An 18,675-nucleotide genomic window follows, 5' to 3' on the forward strand; every position below is an offset into this window, starting at 1 on the left:
GAAAGTATCCCTGAAACTCAGTCTAATTTCGCAAATGTTTCTGATACATTTAAAGTCAGATTATATCAAAATGATTTCATTGTTCATTTATATTTTGCTGTAACTTATTTCTCTTGTAAGACGCGTTTACTTAATAGTATGCTTAATTATCTTACTATTCTATATGTCACCCGCTGGGACAGCGATAAGTCTGCGGATTTACAACGCTAAAAATCAGGGGTTTGATTCCCTTCGGTAAACAGAGCAAACAGCTCGATGTAGCTTTGCTATAAGAAAACAAACTCACAAACAAACGATTCTATACCTCGTAATACACTTGTTCTTGCATATCGTTTCGAATTCTACTGCCTTTTTCTTATAACAGGCCTAAAATAACTCAGAATGTTATTTTTGTAAAGGTATGAATCTACTTTGACAAGTTACTTTTTACGCCCTAAACATCCAAGAAAAACACGTATTTAAAGTTTTCATACATTTTTAAATCCTTAATTTAAAAATAAGTGCAGTTACTACAAAATAATGCGTAAAATATCTGAGTATTAAATAAAACGTTTTTCAATTTCAAATTAGCTTCCAACGTATAATGTTAAAAAAATTCAACTAAAGTAAGTCTGAAAAAAAGCTTCAACAGATCAGTTGTTAAAAGCGTTGCAAACCAACTCGGTATATTTTATACTCCAGGTCTTTCTTGAAAATAACATAGAAGTGGAATTAAAATTTAAAGTGACACAGCAGAATTCCATATGAGTCTCATATTTCCCTAACGTTTTCTCACAGCGTTATCTTGAAATCCTAGATGCTGATGTGTGTTACAATATACTTAAAAATATGCTCAGGAAATATTTGGTTGTCAGCATATTCATACGTCGAACAAACTCTGTTCTCTCTTTTTCTCTTCCAATACCAGCAAATAATTTTTCCTTACCTATAACATTTATGTATCAGTAAAGTTTTGGAGAACTAGAGTGGTAACAATTCTATAATAAATACAACATATCAGTAACGTTTCCAGTTCAGTAACAGTTCCAAATACAACATATTAGTAACGTTTCCAGTTCAATAACAGTTCCAAATACAACATATTAGTAACGTTTCCAGTTCAATAACAGTTCCAAATACAACATATTAGTAACGTTTCCAGTTCAATAACGTTTACAGTAAACGTACATGAGAAATGCTTAGATAACTCTTATTTGGATATTTTTATATAAAGTATGACTTTCTCGAACACAAAATATACTGAATATAAAATACTGTACTTCATGTTCTTAGATAAATTAAGGCATATTTTAATTTTTTGTCTTGTTTTTATTAGACTACGGACAGTTTTTGACAGTAACTATACTTTGAGATTCCTATATAAGCTTTTTCTTTAAAGAACCAATAAAGTGTCAAACCAACAGCGAATAAACTGGATTTTAAATTGTACGCTTTCATCATTTGGACATAATTCTACATACATGTAACTAGAAAGTATTCTCAACTACTATAATCAGTAACTTAGATGATTAAAAAAACTTCTTGGTAACGGGTATAAAATGTATTCCACCATCTTTTCTTCCTCCTTCCCATATGAACTATTCCTCACCTTTGTAACAGGCCATTAGATAGTGAGTGACAAGTATGTGCCAATTACATACAGAAATATTGTAGAGCAACTCACGTGCTTGGAGCAAACGTGCCCAGCTTCTTTGAAGCTCATGTCGCTCATTATGTTTTGGAGGGCATAGCTGACGTCACCATATCTGCCAATCAGCAACAAACCCTACACATCACAGTTAAGACTAAGTGGAACCTTCTACTAACTGTACTTATCGCCTGTCGGTGTTTATGGGCTGGACGGTTCGTTCGTGCCAGAAATACCCAAAAATTTGACAATAGGACATTCTTGTTAATAACATTCTCACCCCTAGAAAAGAACGAAATGATTGAAAGACTTTTTTTTTTTTTTAATTCATAATGATCGCTATATTCAATTATTGCCTCCCACTAATTTTCGGAGTCTCTGTAGAGCTTTTGTTGATGGGACAATATTCTGCACGAGTTTTGAGCTGTCACATCCTCACCTAGTAGTAGATATAAGTGTCATTATCTTCAATATTCTCTGCTTCAGCGATGGTGTGGCGGTAGTTTGGTTTCAGATGTGGTGGACGTCCCTCCGTCTTTCTTGATTGGATTATTCATGCACAATTGATCAAGAAAAGCAGTACGCACGAGCACTGCCTCTGTTTACTGCATCTAACAAATCTGCTTAGCCGAGGAACATTGAATCCTTCAAACCATCCATCTGATCCGTTGATCCCATACCACAAGCAAAGCTAACAGAAGCTGTTATAAAGACTGCTATTACTACTAAAGTTCTCACAATCTGCAGGACAGAAGTTTGCATAACCTTCTTTGTTAGAAGTTGCAGTTTGGACAAAGGCTTATAAAAAAAACAAAAAATCTTACTGGACAAGTGGGAGACCGTTTATATGTATAGATTGTCTTATTTTATTCCATTACCGAAACAAAAAAGTAAAAATAAAGCCATTTGGAAATCAAGTGAAACAAAAGTAAACCACTTACCGTTAAACATAGGCTTTGTGTTTTAAACTAACTTAATAAACAACAGAAACCTAACCTAGTATATGGAGGCACATAGCTTTAGTTTGATTTCTCTAACGTACTATAAGAAACTGTTGCAGAAGACAAAAGTTTCATCGCTTAAATAGATCAAACTGAAATTTATATATCTGTAGATCCTATAACTTAAACGTTATAGTCTTAATTAATATCTATCGTTTGTATAGCCAATAGTCATGACGAAAGTGGTAAGATAAACATAGGCTTTATGTTTGTGAGCGTGTCATTGATTTCAAAACATGCTGCCATGAAATGCAAATCTCAGAAAGAATCTTACATGTTGCCTGTACTCATAGTCTTAGTAAATCCTACAAAAGCCCTCTAGCGTGTTATAAATAAACTAAGAATTAAATATGAAAAACAATATTGATAACTTAAAGTTTTAATAGAATATTAATTAAATTAATAACCAAAAATAACATTTACATCCAGACTAAAATTGAAAATAGATGAAAAAGTAAAGTATAAAAATATATTATTCTGTAGTAAAGTAAATAGACGGTTTTAAAAAGGAAAAGGTGGAGCTTATACCGGAAATCACAAACTTACATGCCATTCCCGAGTTTGATTCTTCAGGTACACCGGGGTCTATAAATGTGAGACAAAAACAAGAAAACTTTGGTTTTGAAACTAACTTTGCTATCATAACATTCAAAAAGTGGTCAATCGTAATAGCGAGTACTATCGGTAAGAAAACAGATTATTGTTTGTTACTTTAAATGCTATAAAATAAATGTTTAAATGTATGACAAGTGAAACAATCTTAATACTGAACATTTTGTAATCTTCACAAATATTACAATGTATGTAATAAATATGCCTTTGTTAATGTCATGAAACATTTTAATGGAGATATAAAGTGGATGCAACAATAGTTCTTAAATAGCTGTATTAATATAAATAAACAGTTTAGTACTGTTCATGGTATAAAGTGCTTACAACAGCACTTCCTAAATACTTGTGCTAATATGAAGGAATAGTTTTGTATTGAAAAAGTGAATACAATGTGCTTATAACAGCACTTTCTAAATAGTTGTATTGATATGAAAAAATAGCTTAGTACTGGATTTGGTACAAAATGCTGACAACAGCCTTTCCTAAGTACTTTTATTAATATGTATATGTTATGAAGATATTAGTTGTGTGTACTGCTCTATGTACATTATGAAGGCATTATCAGTGTGTGTTGGATGTACAATGTACGTTATGAAAACAATAAGTCTGTTTAGAAATATATATGCAAAAACGGCTCGTTTGGGTTGAGAAAATATTTTACATAGAAGAGCGAACAACGTTTCGACCTTCTTTGGTCATCGTCAGGTTCACAAAGAAAGAGGTAACTGACCGGAAGCTGACCACATGTTTGAAAGGGGTTGTGTAACTGAGTGTTGGTCAGTTACCTCTTTCTTGGCCCGGCATGGCCAAGCGCGTTAAGGCGTGCGTGCGACTCGTAATCTGAGGGTCGCGGGTTCGCATCCGCGTCGCGCCAAACATGCTCGCCCTCCCAGCCGTGGGGGCGTTATAATGTGACGGTCAATCCCACTATTCGTTGGCAAAAGAGTAGCCCAAGAGTTGGCGGTGGGTGGTGATGACTAGCTGCCTTCCCTCTAGTCTTACACTGCTAAATTAGGGACGGCTAGCACAGATAGCCCTCGAGTAGCTTTGTGTGAAATTCTAAAACAAACAAACAAACAAACAAAACCTCTTTCTTTGTGAACCTGACGATGACCGAAGAGGGTCGAAACGTTGTTCGCTCTTCTATGTAAAATATTTTCTCAACCCAAACGAGCCGTTTTTACATATATATTTCTCTACAAGTGGGTTTTCTCGACATCACTGATTAAGTCTGTTTAGTTTGCGTATATATTAAAACTGCGAAAATGTGCAACTAATAGAAACTTTTTGTTCAACAGAGAGAATAAAAATAAAGTAACACACGTGTGAGAAACTACATTACTTATGGCAACAAAGAAACTGGTTTTGTGTACTATAAGCTGAATAATTTTTGCAAATTACCAAAGCGCATAGTTTGAACTTGAATGTTTCCCTCTTTAATAAATATATTGTGGGCTCTTCTGGTGAGTCACGTATATATTCAAATTGTTCTTAAGATGTTGCGTATGAATATTCATCACGAAAAATTAGCATACATATTTGTTATAGGTTGTTTATAAAGTTATTAAACGGAATAAAATTATGCGCATTCACGAGTGATGCCGTCTCTCGCTGGTACAGTGGCAAGTCTACGGATTTACAACGCTAAAATCAGGGGTTCGATTTCCTTAGGTAGACACAGCAGATAGTCCGATGTGACTTTGGTAAAAGGAAAACACAGCCACACCTGAGCACTACACAATAAACCTTGCAATATCTATTCGACAAATGCAAGTTTTAAAGTAGCTCTTTTTATATAGTTAGTTAAACTTCTTAATAAATAACCTTCAGTAATTAATAACTCGAGTTTTACAGTGAATGATGTACATCAAACATTTTCATACTTAGGACACCTGTAACTAAAACTAAGGATCATTATACACTTAACCTGGTAGGTGGCCTATTTTTACAACCACATTGCTACAAATAGTTTCCTTATCTAGTCCATAAAACTAACTGATTTATAAAAATGACAAAGTATCATCTCTTGAAAATATGTCAGCAGAATTCGATAATCTAATACTATCAAAACACAGCATGTATCTATCTCTCAATCACGCAGTGATGTCATAGCAACTTATTACTTAATTTAAGTAGTTTGACTTCCTGTCAATTAGAAACGAGTAGTTTACGATTGGTTGAAAATTAATGATATGTTTGGACTAAAATGTACAAAAATTGTGACGTTATAAAAACAGAAAACTACCACGCTGTATTACTATAATTTACGAGTTTAGTCTATATTTAATGACAACCGAACTACTTTAACACTATAAGTTGAGATAACTACACTGCTTTAGTTATTTTAGTCATCATGCGTGAATGATACTGTGCCATACACGTGTTAACGACTAAAACCTAATTTTTAGTTACTCAATTATTCTTCTACTGTAAATCAACAGACATACAAACAGACACGCACGTGCGTGCGTATGCATCTTTATAATGAGATAATCAAACGAAAGATAAAAAGTGGTACCTCATACAACGATTTCTAATGCATAGAAAAGTCAGTTACTTTTGGTTCCAACAATGGCTTTTATATCATGTTGCTTAGCAATAAAAGTGTAACCTAATATTGTTGTTAAGAAGCTATGTGCTGAACGAATGAAATGTAAAAGGTATAAAATTGAATATATATATATATATATATATCTGACGTTTTCTAATTTAGAGGCACCGTTAATTAAAGAGCGTTGTTTTTATTATTTAAGTATAAATTTGGAAGACAAGTCTGATGGAAGATTACCTTTACAAACAGGCCACATCCCGTAAAGTTTACACTTTCATGCTAAAATGAGTTTAGAATACACATATTTAAATAGCCATCCAGAATAAATTAACCTAATTACCCGAGCTAAGCCGGCTACTTTCGTTAGTGTAGAATAAAACTCAGTTGTTGTTTTTTACCAGGATTAGCAATCCCAACAAAGCCGTAATATATTCGTGAGGATTGCAGTTAAATCCATCCAAATTTAACGTTGTTATACGTGTTATATCTAACTACCAGTTAGAGATTTACGAATATGACATGCGGGCACACCTATAAATATGAAAAGCTAATATCTTAAAGAACACTGTCAATACGATGTGCTAATGTATCGTAATGTTGTTGAGCAAATAACAGCATGGTTAATGTGCTCTATGTGTGATGTGCATTTGACATTAATACGACTATTGGAACACACAAGTTTGAAAAACAACACTGAGAAATACCCTGTTACGCGATTCATTTCATTATCATAAAGTAAAACTTTTTTTTGAATGAATCATTCTGAAGCATGCTTTCTTATTATGTGACCATTGCTGAATATGCATCTACAAATATTATAATAAATTATACAAGGGATGGCCAGGCACACGGAGTGATTCTATTTGTGTAACAGGATGTATGTATGTATATATATATATATTCAGGCTTTATAGAATAAGTCCTGTTACGGTGAGAGGTTTGTCTCCTAGGTTCACCCCTCCATGATCGAAATGTGATCCACTCAGTTTGTGATGTAACATCAGTATATAATTCACAGATGCTGACGTTCCTCATACAGTATTTCTCTTATCAGGTCAAGCCCATAATACGCTCCATAATCTAGTCATCAGGTGTCAGCTTGAAAATATAAATATACAGATAACGAGTGTGTCTTCCAATAAAGATATGGATGCTTCAATCAGTTCTAAACTTGCATATGCTTTCGTGACTTTTATTGATAGATAACCACCAGGTGGCAGCCGAGAATAATAGATTTGATGCTTTTGGATGTGAATATTTTTATCGTCACCGATTTTCATGGAGAGTCGCTCGCATTTTTACTGAAGATTAACAGTGACGTATATTTTACTATAATTATACTAATTACCGAAACATCATGATAGTATATTATTACTATGTTACAAAAACTTAATAATCAAAATAAGTTTATCATCTCTTTAATGAAACATATGCAAACGCTGACAAATGACAGCCAGTTTTTAGCATAAAACGCAGTAATACTGAAGTAACAACAACTTTGAGAGTTGACGGTTAACTTCGAGAAATGTTTTTTTTTTTTTTAATTTCGTGCGAAGCTACACGAGAGTTATCTGCACTTGCCATCCCTAATTTAGCAGTGTAACACTAAAGTGAAAGCAGTTAGTCATCGCCACCCACCGCCAACTGTTGCACTTTTGTTTTACCAATTAATAATAGGATTGACTGTCACATTATAACGTCCTCACGGCTGAAAGGGTGAGCATGTTTGGTGCGACGGGGATTCGAACCCACGACCCTCAGATTACGCATCGAACGCCTTAACCCAACTGGCCATGCCGGGCCACTTCGAGAAACAACGTTTTGATTCTCTTGAAAACTAAAATTCACGGTAAAGGTATGCAGTTTTAATAATAGATTAAAATTCTTCAAACGAAAAGGCTGTTGAATACTACATTTAATAAACCTGTTTTTTCTTATAATTTTACCACTTTATTGTATAACAAAACTTCAATATTTAAAATCTACATAATAGTACATTTTAACAGTTATAGATCGAATAATGAATGGCGTGTTTAAAAACCTCAAATAGCGATCAGTTTTCGACGTCTTAAAGCAAACGGCCACGTCTTAAGTCTTGAATGTTATATATAAATACGGTTGGGTATGAGTTATGGAAATTATGTTCATAGAAGTTTTATAATAAAACAATGTTACGTATTTCAACTTGAATGTCATAATTACCTTCAACTCGGCGTCATGATTTTTTTACCTCTTCCTTTCCTTTACGAAAGTGTTTAATAAAGATTAGACTACGGTCTGAGAGTTAATTACTCACATAGCGTTTGAACCTACGAAGTTATACATTACAAGAATGTATTCCTCTGGGAATTCTTTACATTTAGTTTCCCTTTTCTTAACTGTTCCATATGAGCATCCCCAAAGTGCCAGTGTGAAGCTTTTCGGCTTACCTCTTTCTTTTCAAAAAAGTGAGGAACAAAGTCGACCCGGGCTCGAACATTTGGGCCCCACGTGAGGGCGGAGTCAGCTTGTGAAAGGCGGGGACAGGCAGAGGAGAAACCACCTCGTGCTAGACAGGTCAAGAAGTCAGTTGATTGGCAACTCTATGCCTGCATGTTAATTAGACGTAAAGCTTCGCATGGAGGAGCCTCGAGAGGAGACACACGGCGCCAAGATGTGCTTTATACAACAGATTTCACGTGCAACGTGACTTTTACAGCCAAAAGATTAAAACTTCTATTTTACAATAGAAAAATAACGAGAATAGTATTTTAACGAGAAAGTAATTTTTTTTACAAGATGAAAGATATTAGTTTAATAGAAAAAGGGTATTTTTTTATATTTTAGTCATGAAACTTAATAAATATATTAACAACTGCTACACCAGTAAACTGAGAATAAAGGTTCATTTTATAATGGAAAATTAAATACTTACCTTTCACGTTTTTTTAACAGGACACATAACTGACGTGAGCATTTAGCGTAACATATTTAAAAATCCAGGAGATATACAGCTCTATAATTCCGAGCTCAATCTCTGTGGCATATATTACAGATAGGCCATTGTGCATTTTCGCGCCAAAACACAAAAAAATGTAGTCATAAACAAGTACATTCACGAGAAAATGAAAAGTCCATAGAAATTAAAGCCACAAGGGACAAATGTTGAAATATATCTTCATCAGAAATAAACTTATGCAAGAAGATAATATTACGAAAAACGCAGATGTGAAAAGGTAGAAAGTAGTTCTTTTGGGAAAGAAAACTGCGAAGTTATAACTTATTATTATGAAATAAAGCGGTGAGAACGATGAACTTTGGTATGAGAAAACAGTTACATGAGACTATAACTTCCTAATAAATTATGTTATCAAAATTAATAACATGTAAACGTGAAAGCATAAGAAAGCAACGTTTCAAGTAAAGAGTAAGATATTGAAATTAATATCATTTGAGTTTTTGGAAAACTATACTAACTTTGCTACTTACAAACTTATTTCAGGGCAAACGAAAACTGTAGCTCATAAAACAGGGTTTAACGAAATCCAGATTTCCAAAGTAAAAACCTGTGTATCAGGAATTACAAAAGCCCGAGAAACTTGCACCAACTAACAGATACGGAAATATTTTGTAGTGCAGATTAAGCTATAAAAACAAATTAACATAAACCGAGAGTTTTGTTGGATTGTTACACTCCTGTCGACGTAAACGACAAAAATAAATTAACAAAATTTGCAATAATCACTGTATCAGATTGATTATACAAGACTACAATCTAAATAGTTGTGCAACAACCATTCAGTTATATCTCTCACACGTTTAAAGAACATTGTTAAGGCCTTCGTGTAATTAAAACACGCTCAGTGAACGTTCTACAGGCCTTTGTGAATTAAGTATAGGCCTTCACGTAGTTACGTAATTAAGAAACATTCGTGTCGAACCTTCTATAGGTCTTCATATAGATAAAGGAAATACTTCGTGAATCTCGTATAGATAGTTAAAAGACACACATTTCAAACTATGTATGTCCCTTTCCGAATTTAACAATCACATTTGAACAGCATCGTACTTGATTTCAAACAGTTTCCAATTCCATAAAATTACTGTTCAATGTACAAGGTTTCTAATAATTTAAATCCTCACAATCGCGAAATAAACCATGTTTAGAATTTTACAAAATGCTCTGGTTCACTATTAAGAAACAATCATATCCAGTAAACAAACACCTCATTAGTGGTTCAAAGAAATCAATGTATATTCATCAACCCTGTGATTATTTCACACCAACTAATACACCCACACTTTTACTTGTTATCGTACGTAACTAGATTCTATGGTGTATTATACCGCTTTACTTTAAGCAAACTGTTTTGTTTAAGTATTTCTGTGTTATCTAATTTAATATTCTAAAATATCCCTTACGGCGTTATTTATAATTACCTTGAATGTTTAAAACGTTCATTTGCTTTCAACTGCTTGGTGATAACTTCAATGTTTTTAAGTGTAAATATTCGGAAAACTGTAAATTATAAATAGTTTTCTTCTATTGAAATGAGGCCCGGCATGGCCAGGTGGGACAAGGCGTTCGACACGTAATCTGAGGGTCGCGGGTTCGAATCTCCGTCGCACCAAATATGCTCGCCCTTTCAGCCGTGGGGTCATTATAATGTGACTGTCAATCCCACTATTCGTTGGTAAAAGAGTAGCCCAAGAGTTGGCACTGGGTGGCAATGATTAGCTTGCTCCCTCTAATGTTACACTGCTAAATTAGGGACGACTAGCACAGATAGCCCTCTTGTAGCGTTGCGCGAAATCTAAAAGTACAAACAAACTATTGAAATAAAATTAATAGATTTCATCGTTATTGCTTTCTAGTGAAAAAACAAAACCATTTGAAAGAGAAGTGGCATTATGTTGGGTGTGTTTAACTTTATATAAGGATATAGAACTGGTGGTTAACGTTGAAAATAGTACATCGTTTTAATAAATTACATAGAACTTACTAATAGATGTTTTGTTCAACACGTATTTTATATTATAATTACCAATCTAATGTTGAGACAATATACGATTTTCAACGTGACTGTTAATCAGTGATTACATGTGCTTGTGTGAATGAGAAGATCTGAATAATCTTTTTTTAAAGTGTTTAGTGCAGTTAATGAACCAGTTTGATAGCCTGAGGTTCTGCCGAAATTGTCGTTTGTTCCTCCCTTCCTACTAACACGCTGAATACCGCGTGCAAATGAGGTTCGCTGTCACAAACTTCTCGCCCTGATAAGGGTTGGTACTCCTAGCCTGAAACAATGCAATTAAATGTGAAAAACTAGAGAGTGTTTACATTTTATCACCGCCAAAAGCTGAACACTTTAACCTGGGGTTAAACACCGAGATAGCAGTGGTACTGAAAAGAGGACAAGATTCTGGCACATGGCCTGGGGTGAGCTGGTGGGGTGAGGAGTTACCCCTCCTAGCCTCATTCGCGCAGGAAGCTACATCATGGCGGTCTACTCAGTCTTTTGTTTCCTGCTGCCGAGATAAGAATCCAAGTCCTTGTCCTTTCAAATTCCTTCACAGCCGTGGCAGTCTTTACTACTACCCAAAGAGCCACCCTTCCCCTATCGCTACCCTCCCCCTCTATCCTTCTATACCTCTTGCTGTTTCCTTTTTCTTTCCCGTGTGAGTTGACTTGGCTGAGGAAGGAATTCAGAGAATAACCAGTCAGCGACGGCAAAGATATAACTGACCCATCAATCATGCTCAACTTCCAGGCAGAATGTGGTTACCATGACAACACTAAGTAACTGCGTTTCTGGAGCTGGTTATACCTCAAGTTTTTGCTATACGACAAGGAGAATTCGTTCCTTGCTCAACTTAGTGAAAAACATTGAAAACGAACGGAGAGTGCACAGAGAGCGAAGATGATGGCGTTTTTAAACAAGTGAAACGATTCCCTGCATACCGCCTGGCCACTGACAAGGAAATTCTCCGCACGCTCAGCTGAGCGCGAGGATCGAACAAGCCCATTTTCCTTTAACGTCAGTAATTTACGTTTCATTCCCCCCGAAATGGCTTGCAATAAATATATCAGGTTTTGAACTACATAATCGACAATAATGTTTCGCATTACTGTGAGATGTAGGAATTTTACGACACTGAATAGTAAATCAAGTTGTTTTAGAGGCTTTATAGCCATGGTTCTCAACTTTTAATACACATACAAACCTATATCAATTTCACTGAGAAACAGAGAGCTATTCAGTGCAATTACTCGGAATGTGCCTTCTATCTCTTTATGACAATTTCCCTAACAAAATGGTTCAATGACAGTATATATAAGACATACATTTCTATAAAATGATCTGCCAGATTGGTCTGAAATTGACTTTTTATCCCATAATAAATGCTCCTGTATCAAGTGTTATCAAACTGTGACACACGGATTCAGAAAAAGATTTAAACTAATTCATCTTCGTTTCTTTAAAACAAATTTAAATATTTTGTTTTTGTGAACTTGCTACTCGTTTTGTTTTTTCATTTAGGCCTAATTCTTTGAAACTTATAGTGCGTATATATTATATATATATAGTTAAAATGAATGAAACTTAAACTTTGATTGCAAGTTATATATATATATATTGCATGTTTCTGTGTTAATTGATTAAAATGCAAGGCACGTACTATTAAAAAGTGGTATATGAAAATATGTTTTTAAACTGTTTCAAAACATACCACTAAAATACCATTAATAATGAGTGTGCCCAACTTTAATCAACGAATGGTAATTATTTTCGGGTCTAGTTTTATGAGTGTTTTCATTTCTAACATTCTATTTTTGTTTTTGTTTTTTCGTGTGTGTGTGTGTGTGTCAGGTGTAGCATAGAATTCGTTTCATTAATGTGTAAGCCATTTTACGTTCTGTTCTGCAGGCGTTAATCTTATTAATGACCCGGCATGGCCAGGTGGGTTAAAACGTTCGACTCGTAATCTGAGGGTCAAGGGTTCAAATCCCCGTCACACCAAATATACTCGCCCTTTCAGCAGTGGGAGCGTTATAATGGGACAGTCAATTCCATTATTCGTTGGTAAAAGAGTAGCTCAAGAGTTGGCGATGGGTGGTGATGACTAGCTGCCTTCCCACTAGTCTTACACTGCTAAATTAGGGACCGCTAGCGCAGATAGCCCTCGAGTAGCTTTGCGCGAAATTCAAACAAGCAAACAATCTTATTAATAAGAGAAACAAGCCACTATCAATATAAATCAGTATCTGTAGATGCTTCCCGTAAGTAGACCAATAATACGCACACAATTAAAATAGTCTTTAATGAACAGCCTGTTTTGTTTTTTTCTGATTTCTTCTTTTTTGGTGGAATTTCTTTTGTAATCGTTAACGCTAGCACTTTATCTATAGTTTAAAGTTTGTGTGTATGTAATATTCTCGTATATGCCATTACGGGTTAATAAAAACCGGCTGGATTTCAAATAAACATGGGTACCCAAATCCTACAGAATATTAGTAAAGCTGCCAGCGCCATCTCATCTGCAACAAGACAAATATTGCAACCGACAGAACTCTGGAAAGCCTATCTTTGTTAGGCCTACTTCGTAAACCCTCTTTATTCTGGCGGCTGACAGTGACAAATTACCGTAGGATTTTGCCGTATTATCTGGGCAGGGAAGGATCAGAAGCAAATGTTAGCCTCCTTGGAGAGCAGCTGGAGAGGCTTGCTTGGTCGGGGAAGTGTGTTATATGTATACCATTGTGGTGAAGATTCTGATATCATATTGAGGTACAGGGAGAGAAAGACACAATATTTCCAGCCAAGAGACTCCTCAAAGTGGTGAACGTTCGTATACACGTTGATACATTAAATATATAACCTGCAAAATCCTAGATCCAGAATCTTAATCAGTTATTTTCTCTTTGCACATTTAGTTAACTCTCTCACTTACACATCAAAACAAATAACATTAAAATCCATCCCAGAAATAACGTCTTTTTCGCACAAGGTGGTAAAATATAAAATTAGTATTTTATGGGTGAATAAGAAACGGATATTTATAGCTAACGTAGACAAATTCAAATATTATTTGTTTGTTTTTTCTTTGCTTGGTCACTTTGATTCGTAGAAGGCTGTCGAAGACGACAGACAGACAGTCCACTAGTTTGGTCCCTATAATAAGTCGAAGTTAATTTCAAGACAGTTGGAAACTTGTTATTTACTTACAAAAAAAAGCTAAATCCGCATTTAGTTATTTTATATCTGACAATAAGGAAAGAAATAAAGTAAAAAGTGTAAAAAATAACCTTAGTTTGTCGGGTAAAAATATTAAACAAAAAATGAATCATGTTTAGTTGAATTAAAAATAAGATTTGGAAGATATTTGAATGTTCGTGGAGAGAATTTGTGTATAAACACTGTCTTTGTTGAAAATTTGACCTGCTTCACTGCAGTCGTCTTAGGCTTAACAGATTAATAATAAATGAATACTGTTCTTATGAATAATTACTGAAGTTCCATTTACTAAACTATTTCATTACCTTCGAAGAAAGTTGGGTTTCGATACCCGTGATGGGCATAACACATAGTTTAATGTGTAGCCTTACGCTCAACAACAAACAAACTCCTGAAAACTAGTTACTCAAGATAGTTACTTAGCAACTATACTTGTTGTGGCTCTACAAGGAACAGACCAGACCGAAATGGCCGGGTGGTTAAGGCACTTGACTGGTAATCTGAGGGTCGTGGATTCGAATCCTCGTCACAACAAACATGCTCACCCTTTCAGCCTTATGGGCGTTATAATGTAACGTTAAATTCCACTATTCGTTGGTAAAAGAGTAGCCCAAGATTTGGCAGTGGGTGGCGATGACTAGCTTCCTTCCCCTAGTCTTACACTGCTAAATTAGGGACGGCTAGCGCAAATAGCCCTCGAGTATCTTTGCGCGAAATTAAACCACACCAATTTGTGTTGGAAGGAAGAATAAAAACACGATGTTAGTATTACACACATAAGACTCAACGAATTTCAGTTATCATTCTGTTCGAGTTCCGATCTTTGATGTGACAAGTCATGTTGACCTTATAAGTCTATAAAGTAACATGCAGGTTGTCAGGCCTGCAAACAGGAGACTTAGTGGATTACATCAGAGGAGCGTACCGAGATTGCTTAGAACAACGAATGACAACTTGTCTGTTCTGATTACGACAAAACTCTCTTGGTGATACACTATCACTGACTAAAGTAACCCGAGCTTTCTATTTACCAAGTCCCCTATATTCTCCTATCTAAAGCTAATCTAAATGGACAAAGAAGGAAAAGCAGCGAGCCACACACGGCTGGTATCCCTGACTACAGAAACAATGATTCCTGCAAACAACGTGACTTAAGATATCGAGTAGTGACTTTTATATACTACTAGGTTTATTAGTTTTTAAAAGTATTTAGTAACTTGGTTATAAAGATGCGAAGTTCATTTGATTATTTGGTTTGATTTCGAACCTCAAAACCAATATTCATACGCCAGTAGGGGAATTGAAACAATAAGCCATAAGTAATTTTAATCAAATTAACACAAAAAAAGTTAAAGTACAATAGAAAATTAGTAAATTTTCCTGAAAGAAATAAGACAACTACATATATTTAGCTAATTTTAAAATACCTTTGGTCAAGAAATTAATTTTTATAATTTGTAACGAAATATTTTATAAAATATCCATTATGCAGCATTTTTACCATTTTCAGACACATCCTACCTAAACATATGGTTTACAATGATTGGTGCATTTTATTTTAAGATGTGACGGACTTACAATCATACACACATTTTGCGTTAGGATACGACCGCTTTACTTACAGTGATACTCATAATTTGTATAAAGAGATGATTGTATTATTTGCAGTGGCCTTTGACAGTTTCACCCCATAACAACCAATGAAATTTTCCATAATACTCTTTTAAGACGTAGTTAATATTTGCTCATGTTGTTTCGGCCTGGCGTGGCCAGGTGGTTAAGGCATTCGACTCGTAATCTGAGGGTTGCGGGTTCGAATCCCCGTCACCCCAAACATGCTCGCCCTTTCAACCGTGGGGGCGTTATAATGTGATGGGCAATCCCACTATTCGTTGGTAAAAGAGTAACCCAAGAGTTGATTGTGGGTGATGATGACTAGCTGCCTTCCCTCTAGTCTTACATTGCTATATTAGGGGCGGCTAGCGGAGATAGCCCTCGTGTAGCTTTGCGCGAAATTCAAAAGAAACCCAAAACCAAACAGTGAGAAATGGAAATGGTTCAGCTCAAACCTGCGAAATTCAAATTAATCATGTTGTTTACTTTCAAACGGTTATAATCAGTTATATCTCTCAAAAGTGCAGTACCGAATATTCCACACCAAGGAAATGTTATTTTAGATAGAACAATATGGAGTGTGAAACTCATCTATTGTTTACTGAAACCCAAGCCACAAAACGTGGAGAGTTTTTAAAAGTAGACAAAACACCAATGAGTGTAAGGGAATAGAACAGATGGACCAACAGTACGTGTTTAGTACTCACACTGAAGTGTCACCTTACTCTTTACAATGCGTATTAACGGTTCTTCTTTATACAATACTTCTCCAGTTCGTATTGCTAGCTCATTACAAAATTCTGTCCAGTTCTGTCATAAAAGAGGACATTCAAAACGAAACCTCTGGCAAGCCACCTAATTAAAAGGAGGCTCGCATTACATATTTTATATTATGAATCACATGTTGCGTCAATAAAATACATTTACACACAAATAAATTCGCAGATTTGTAATGGTATAATTTCTTCTTTGTTAATCTTCATTAATTAAAAAGCGTATAACAATCAACTGAGATGCCTAATTTTTTAAAAATAAATATCTCTATAAATTGGATATTTAAGGCTGGTAAGTTCTGTTTTGTAGGCACAATAGCAATATATCCATGTGGGAGTCAGAAAATTAAATTTGGCATTAAAAAGCGTGTGTTACACGTTTAATATTATACAATTAATACAAAACGGGGGTTAAGGCGTTCGACTCGTAATCTGAGGGTCGCGGGTTCGAATCCCCGTCGCGCCAAACATGCTCGCCCTCGTGTAGTTTTGCGCGAAATTCAAAACAGACAAACAAATACAAAACGTGTAGAAAATCGTACACTTGAAGTCACAGCGGTAATAATATAAATACCATGTCATTTAATTAAAGCATGTATTTTTAGTTTTATATGCGTATGTTTAATAGTTGCGGACATTGAACTTATGCTTATTGAATATATATATTTCTTAGAAAGTTTTATCTAAAAACGTAACTAGTGCAATTCAAACAGAAAATGATTTTGGAACGTATGTGTTTGTGTGTTTTTTTCGTACAGCAAAGCTACATCCGGCTATATGCTGAGTCCGCCGAGGGTAATCGAACCCCTGATTTTAGCGTTATAAATCCGTAGACTTATCGCTGAACAAGCAAGAGACTTTTAGAACGTTGAAGCTGTAATATTTTTTAAGTGACATTATGTGTACGGGTTGCTATACAATTTTGAAGAACCTTTATAACTATACAAAATACTTGTATAAAAATACAATAAGGTACCACTCTAGCTAGTACAGTGGTAAGTCTACGGGTTTACAACCCTAAAATCAAGGGTTCGATTCCCATCCGTGTGCTCAGCAAATAGCGTGATATGGCTTTGATATAAGAAAAACATACACACAATAAAATACATTAAAGAAATAAAATATTATATCTAGGTATTAAATATATTTTCTTGAATAATAGCTACGTTTACATTTCCTTAAATTCTAATTATTTTTAACCTTATTGTGTTTAGTATTTGTTTTTGTTATCAGTTTTAGACTTTTCTATGATTATCTCACAACGCTGTGCTTTTTTCTATATAATACGTCAATTTTACTAAAATTTATGACCCACCAGATTTTCCTACGACTAATACTTCGTAGGCTCCAATTTTATTAAAACACTTGAGAACATTTTTTATGATGTATCAAGTGCCAAATTTTTTATGATGTATCAAGTGCCAAATTTTTTATGATCATCGATAAATAGTGTTTTTCTTCGACTTGTGAATAACATTGTAATGATCCGAATGTGAGACTTTTACAGATTCATTGTGTTTTACTATAGCTTCCAAGTGTATTGAAATATTTAGTGTTAGCTTTCCTGTGACATGTACATAAGAATGCCATTTCTTTACGATTCAGAATGACAGTTTTCCTTAGTCTGCGGAGAGTGGATAGTCACAACTCTTCAATGAGAGTTTTCTGAGATCTTATTAGTATTGTAGCCCACCCTTCCAACCGACTGATTTTAGTTTTGTTCATTTGTCTTCTTTCCAAGCTAATAAGTAAATAAATAACAGTGTAATTGCTAAGTACTCTACGGTTAACCAATGAGATGCTAGGAAATAAGACATTCTTAGATTCAAAACGTTATAAGTTTTGCTCGTAGATCTTGAATAAAAACAACCCCATTGATTACAAACTGTTTTCTTTTTAAAGGTCAGAAGGCGAAATGGCAGGTTTTACTTAATATACCACGTGCTGGACGAGATAGAATATACCACGTGTTGAACAATATAGTGAGAGCTAGAAGAAGAAACAGCCAAAACACTTGTCAGGCGCGCACACACAAAGAACTTTCTTCAAATTTAAAAATATTGTAAATATTTACATAAACAGAAAAATACGTAATTACGTCATATAAGCAAAGATACAGAATCCAGAACTACTTACTGATACATTGTTTCTCGAATTTAGAGGATATATAAAACTGTAAAGAAATCATTGGTTACTAATGTCCATGCAAAGTCACAGTGTGTATATATATCTTAATGGTATATGAATTTATCCATGCCTTACTCATTACAAGTAGCTGGTA

The 18,675-nt window shown here is 34.8% G+C and overlaps 1 protein-coding gene across 2 annotated transcripts in view; it reads right to left on the reverse strand.

Annotated features, from left to right (window-relative positions):
* The window catches only part of LOC143252093 (homeobox protein Meis1-like), a 215,083-nt gene that overhangs the window by 83,891 nt on the left and 112,517 nt on the right, over window positions 1-18,675 (reverse strand). The window contains exon 7 of one of the 2 annotated variants that reach the window (XM_076503712.1): window positions 3,175-3,213. The exons of the other annotated variant lie outside the window; for it this stretch is intronic. Within the exon in view, the coding sequence (XP_076359827.1) occupies window positions 3,175-3,213 (39 nt within the window). The remainder of the gene's footprint in view (window positions 1-3,174; window positions 3,214-18,675) is intronic. 2 annotated transcript variants of the gene reach the window in all.

This window comes from Tachypleus tridentatus, chromosome 6, assembly GCF_004210375.1.
Source record: "Tachypleus tridentatus isolate NWPU-2018 chromosome 6, ASM421037v1, whole genome shotgun sequence".
Lineage (NCBI taxonomy): Eukaryota > Metazoa > Arthropoda > Merostomata > Xiphosura > Limulidae > Tachypleus > Tachypleus tridentatus.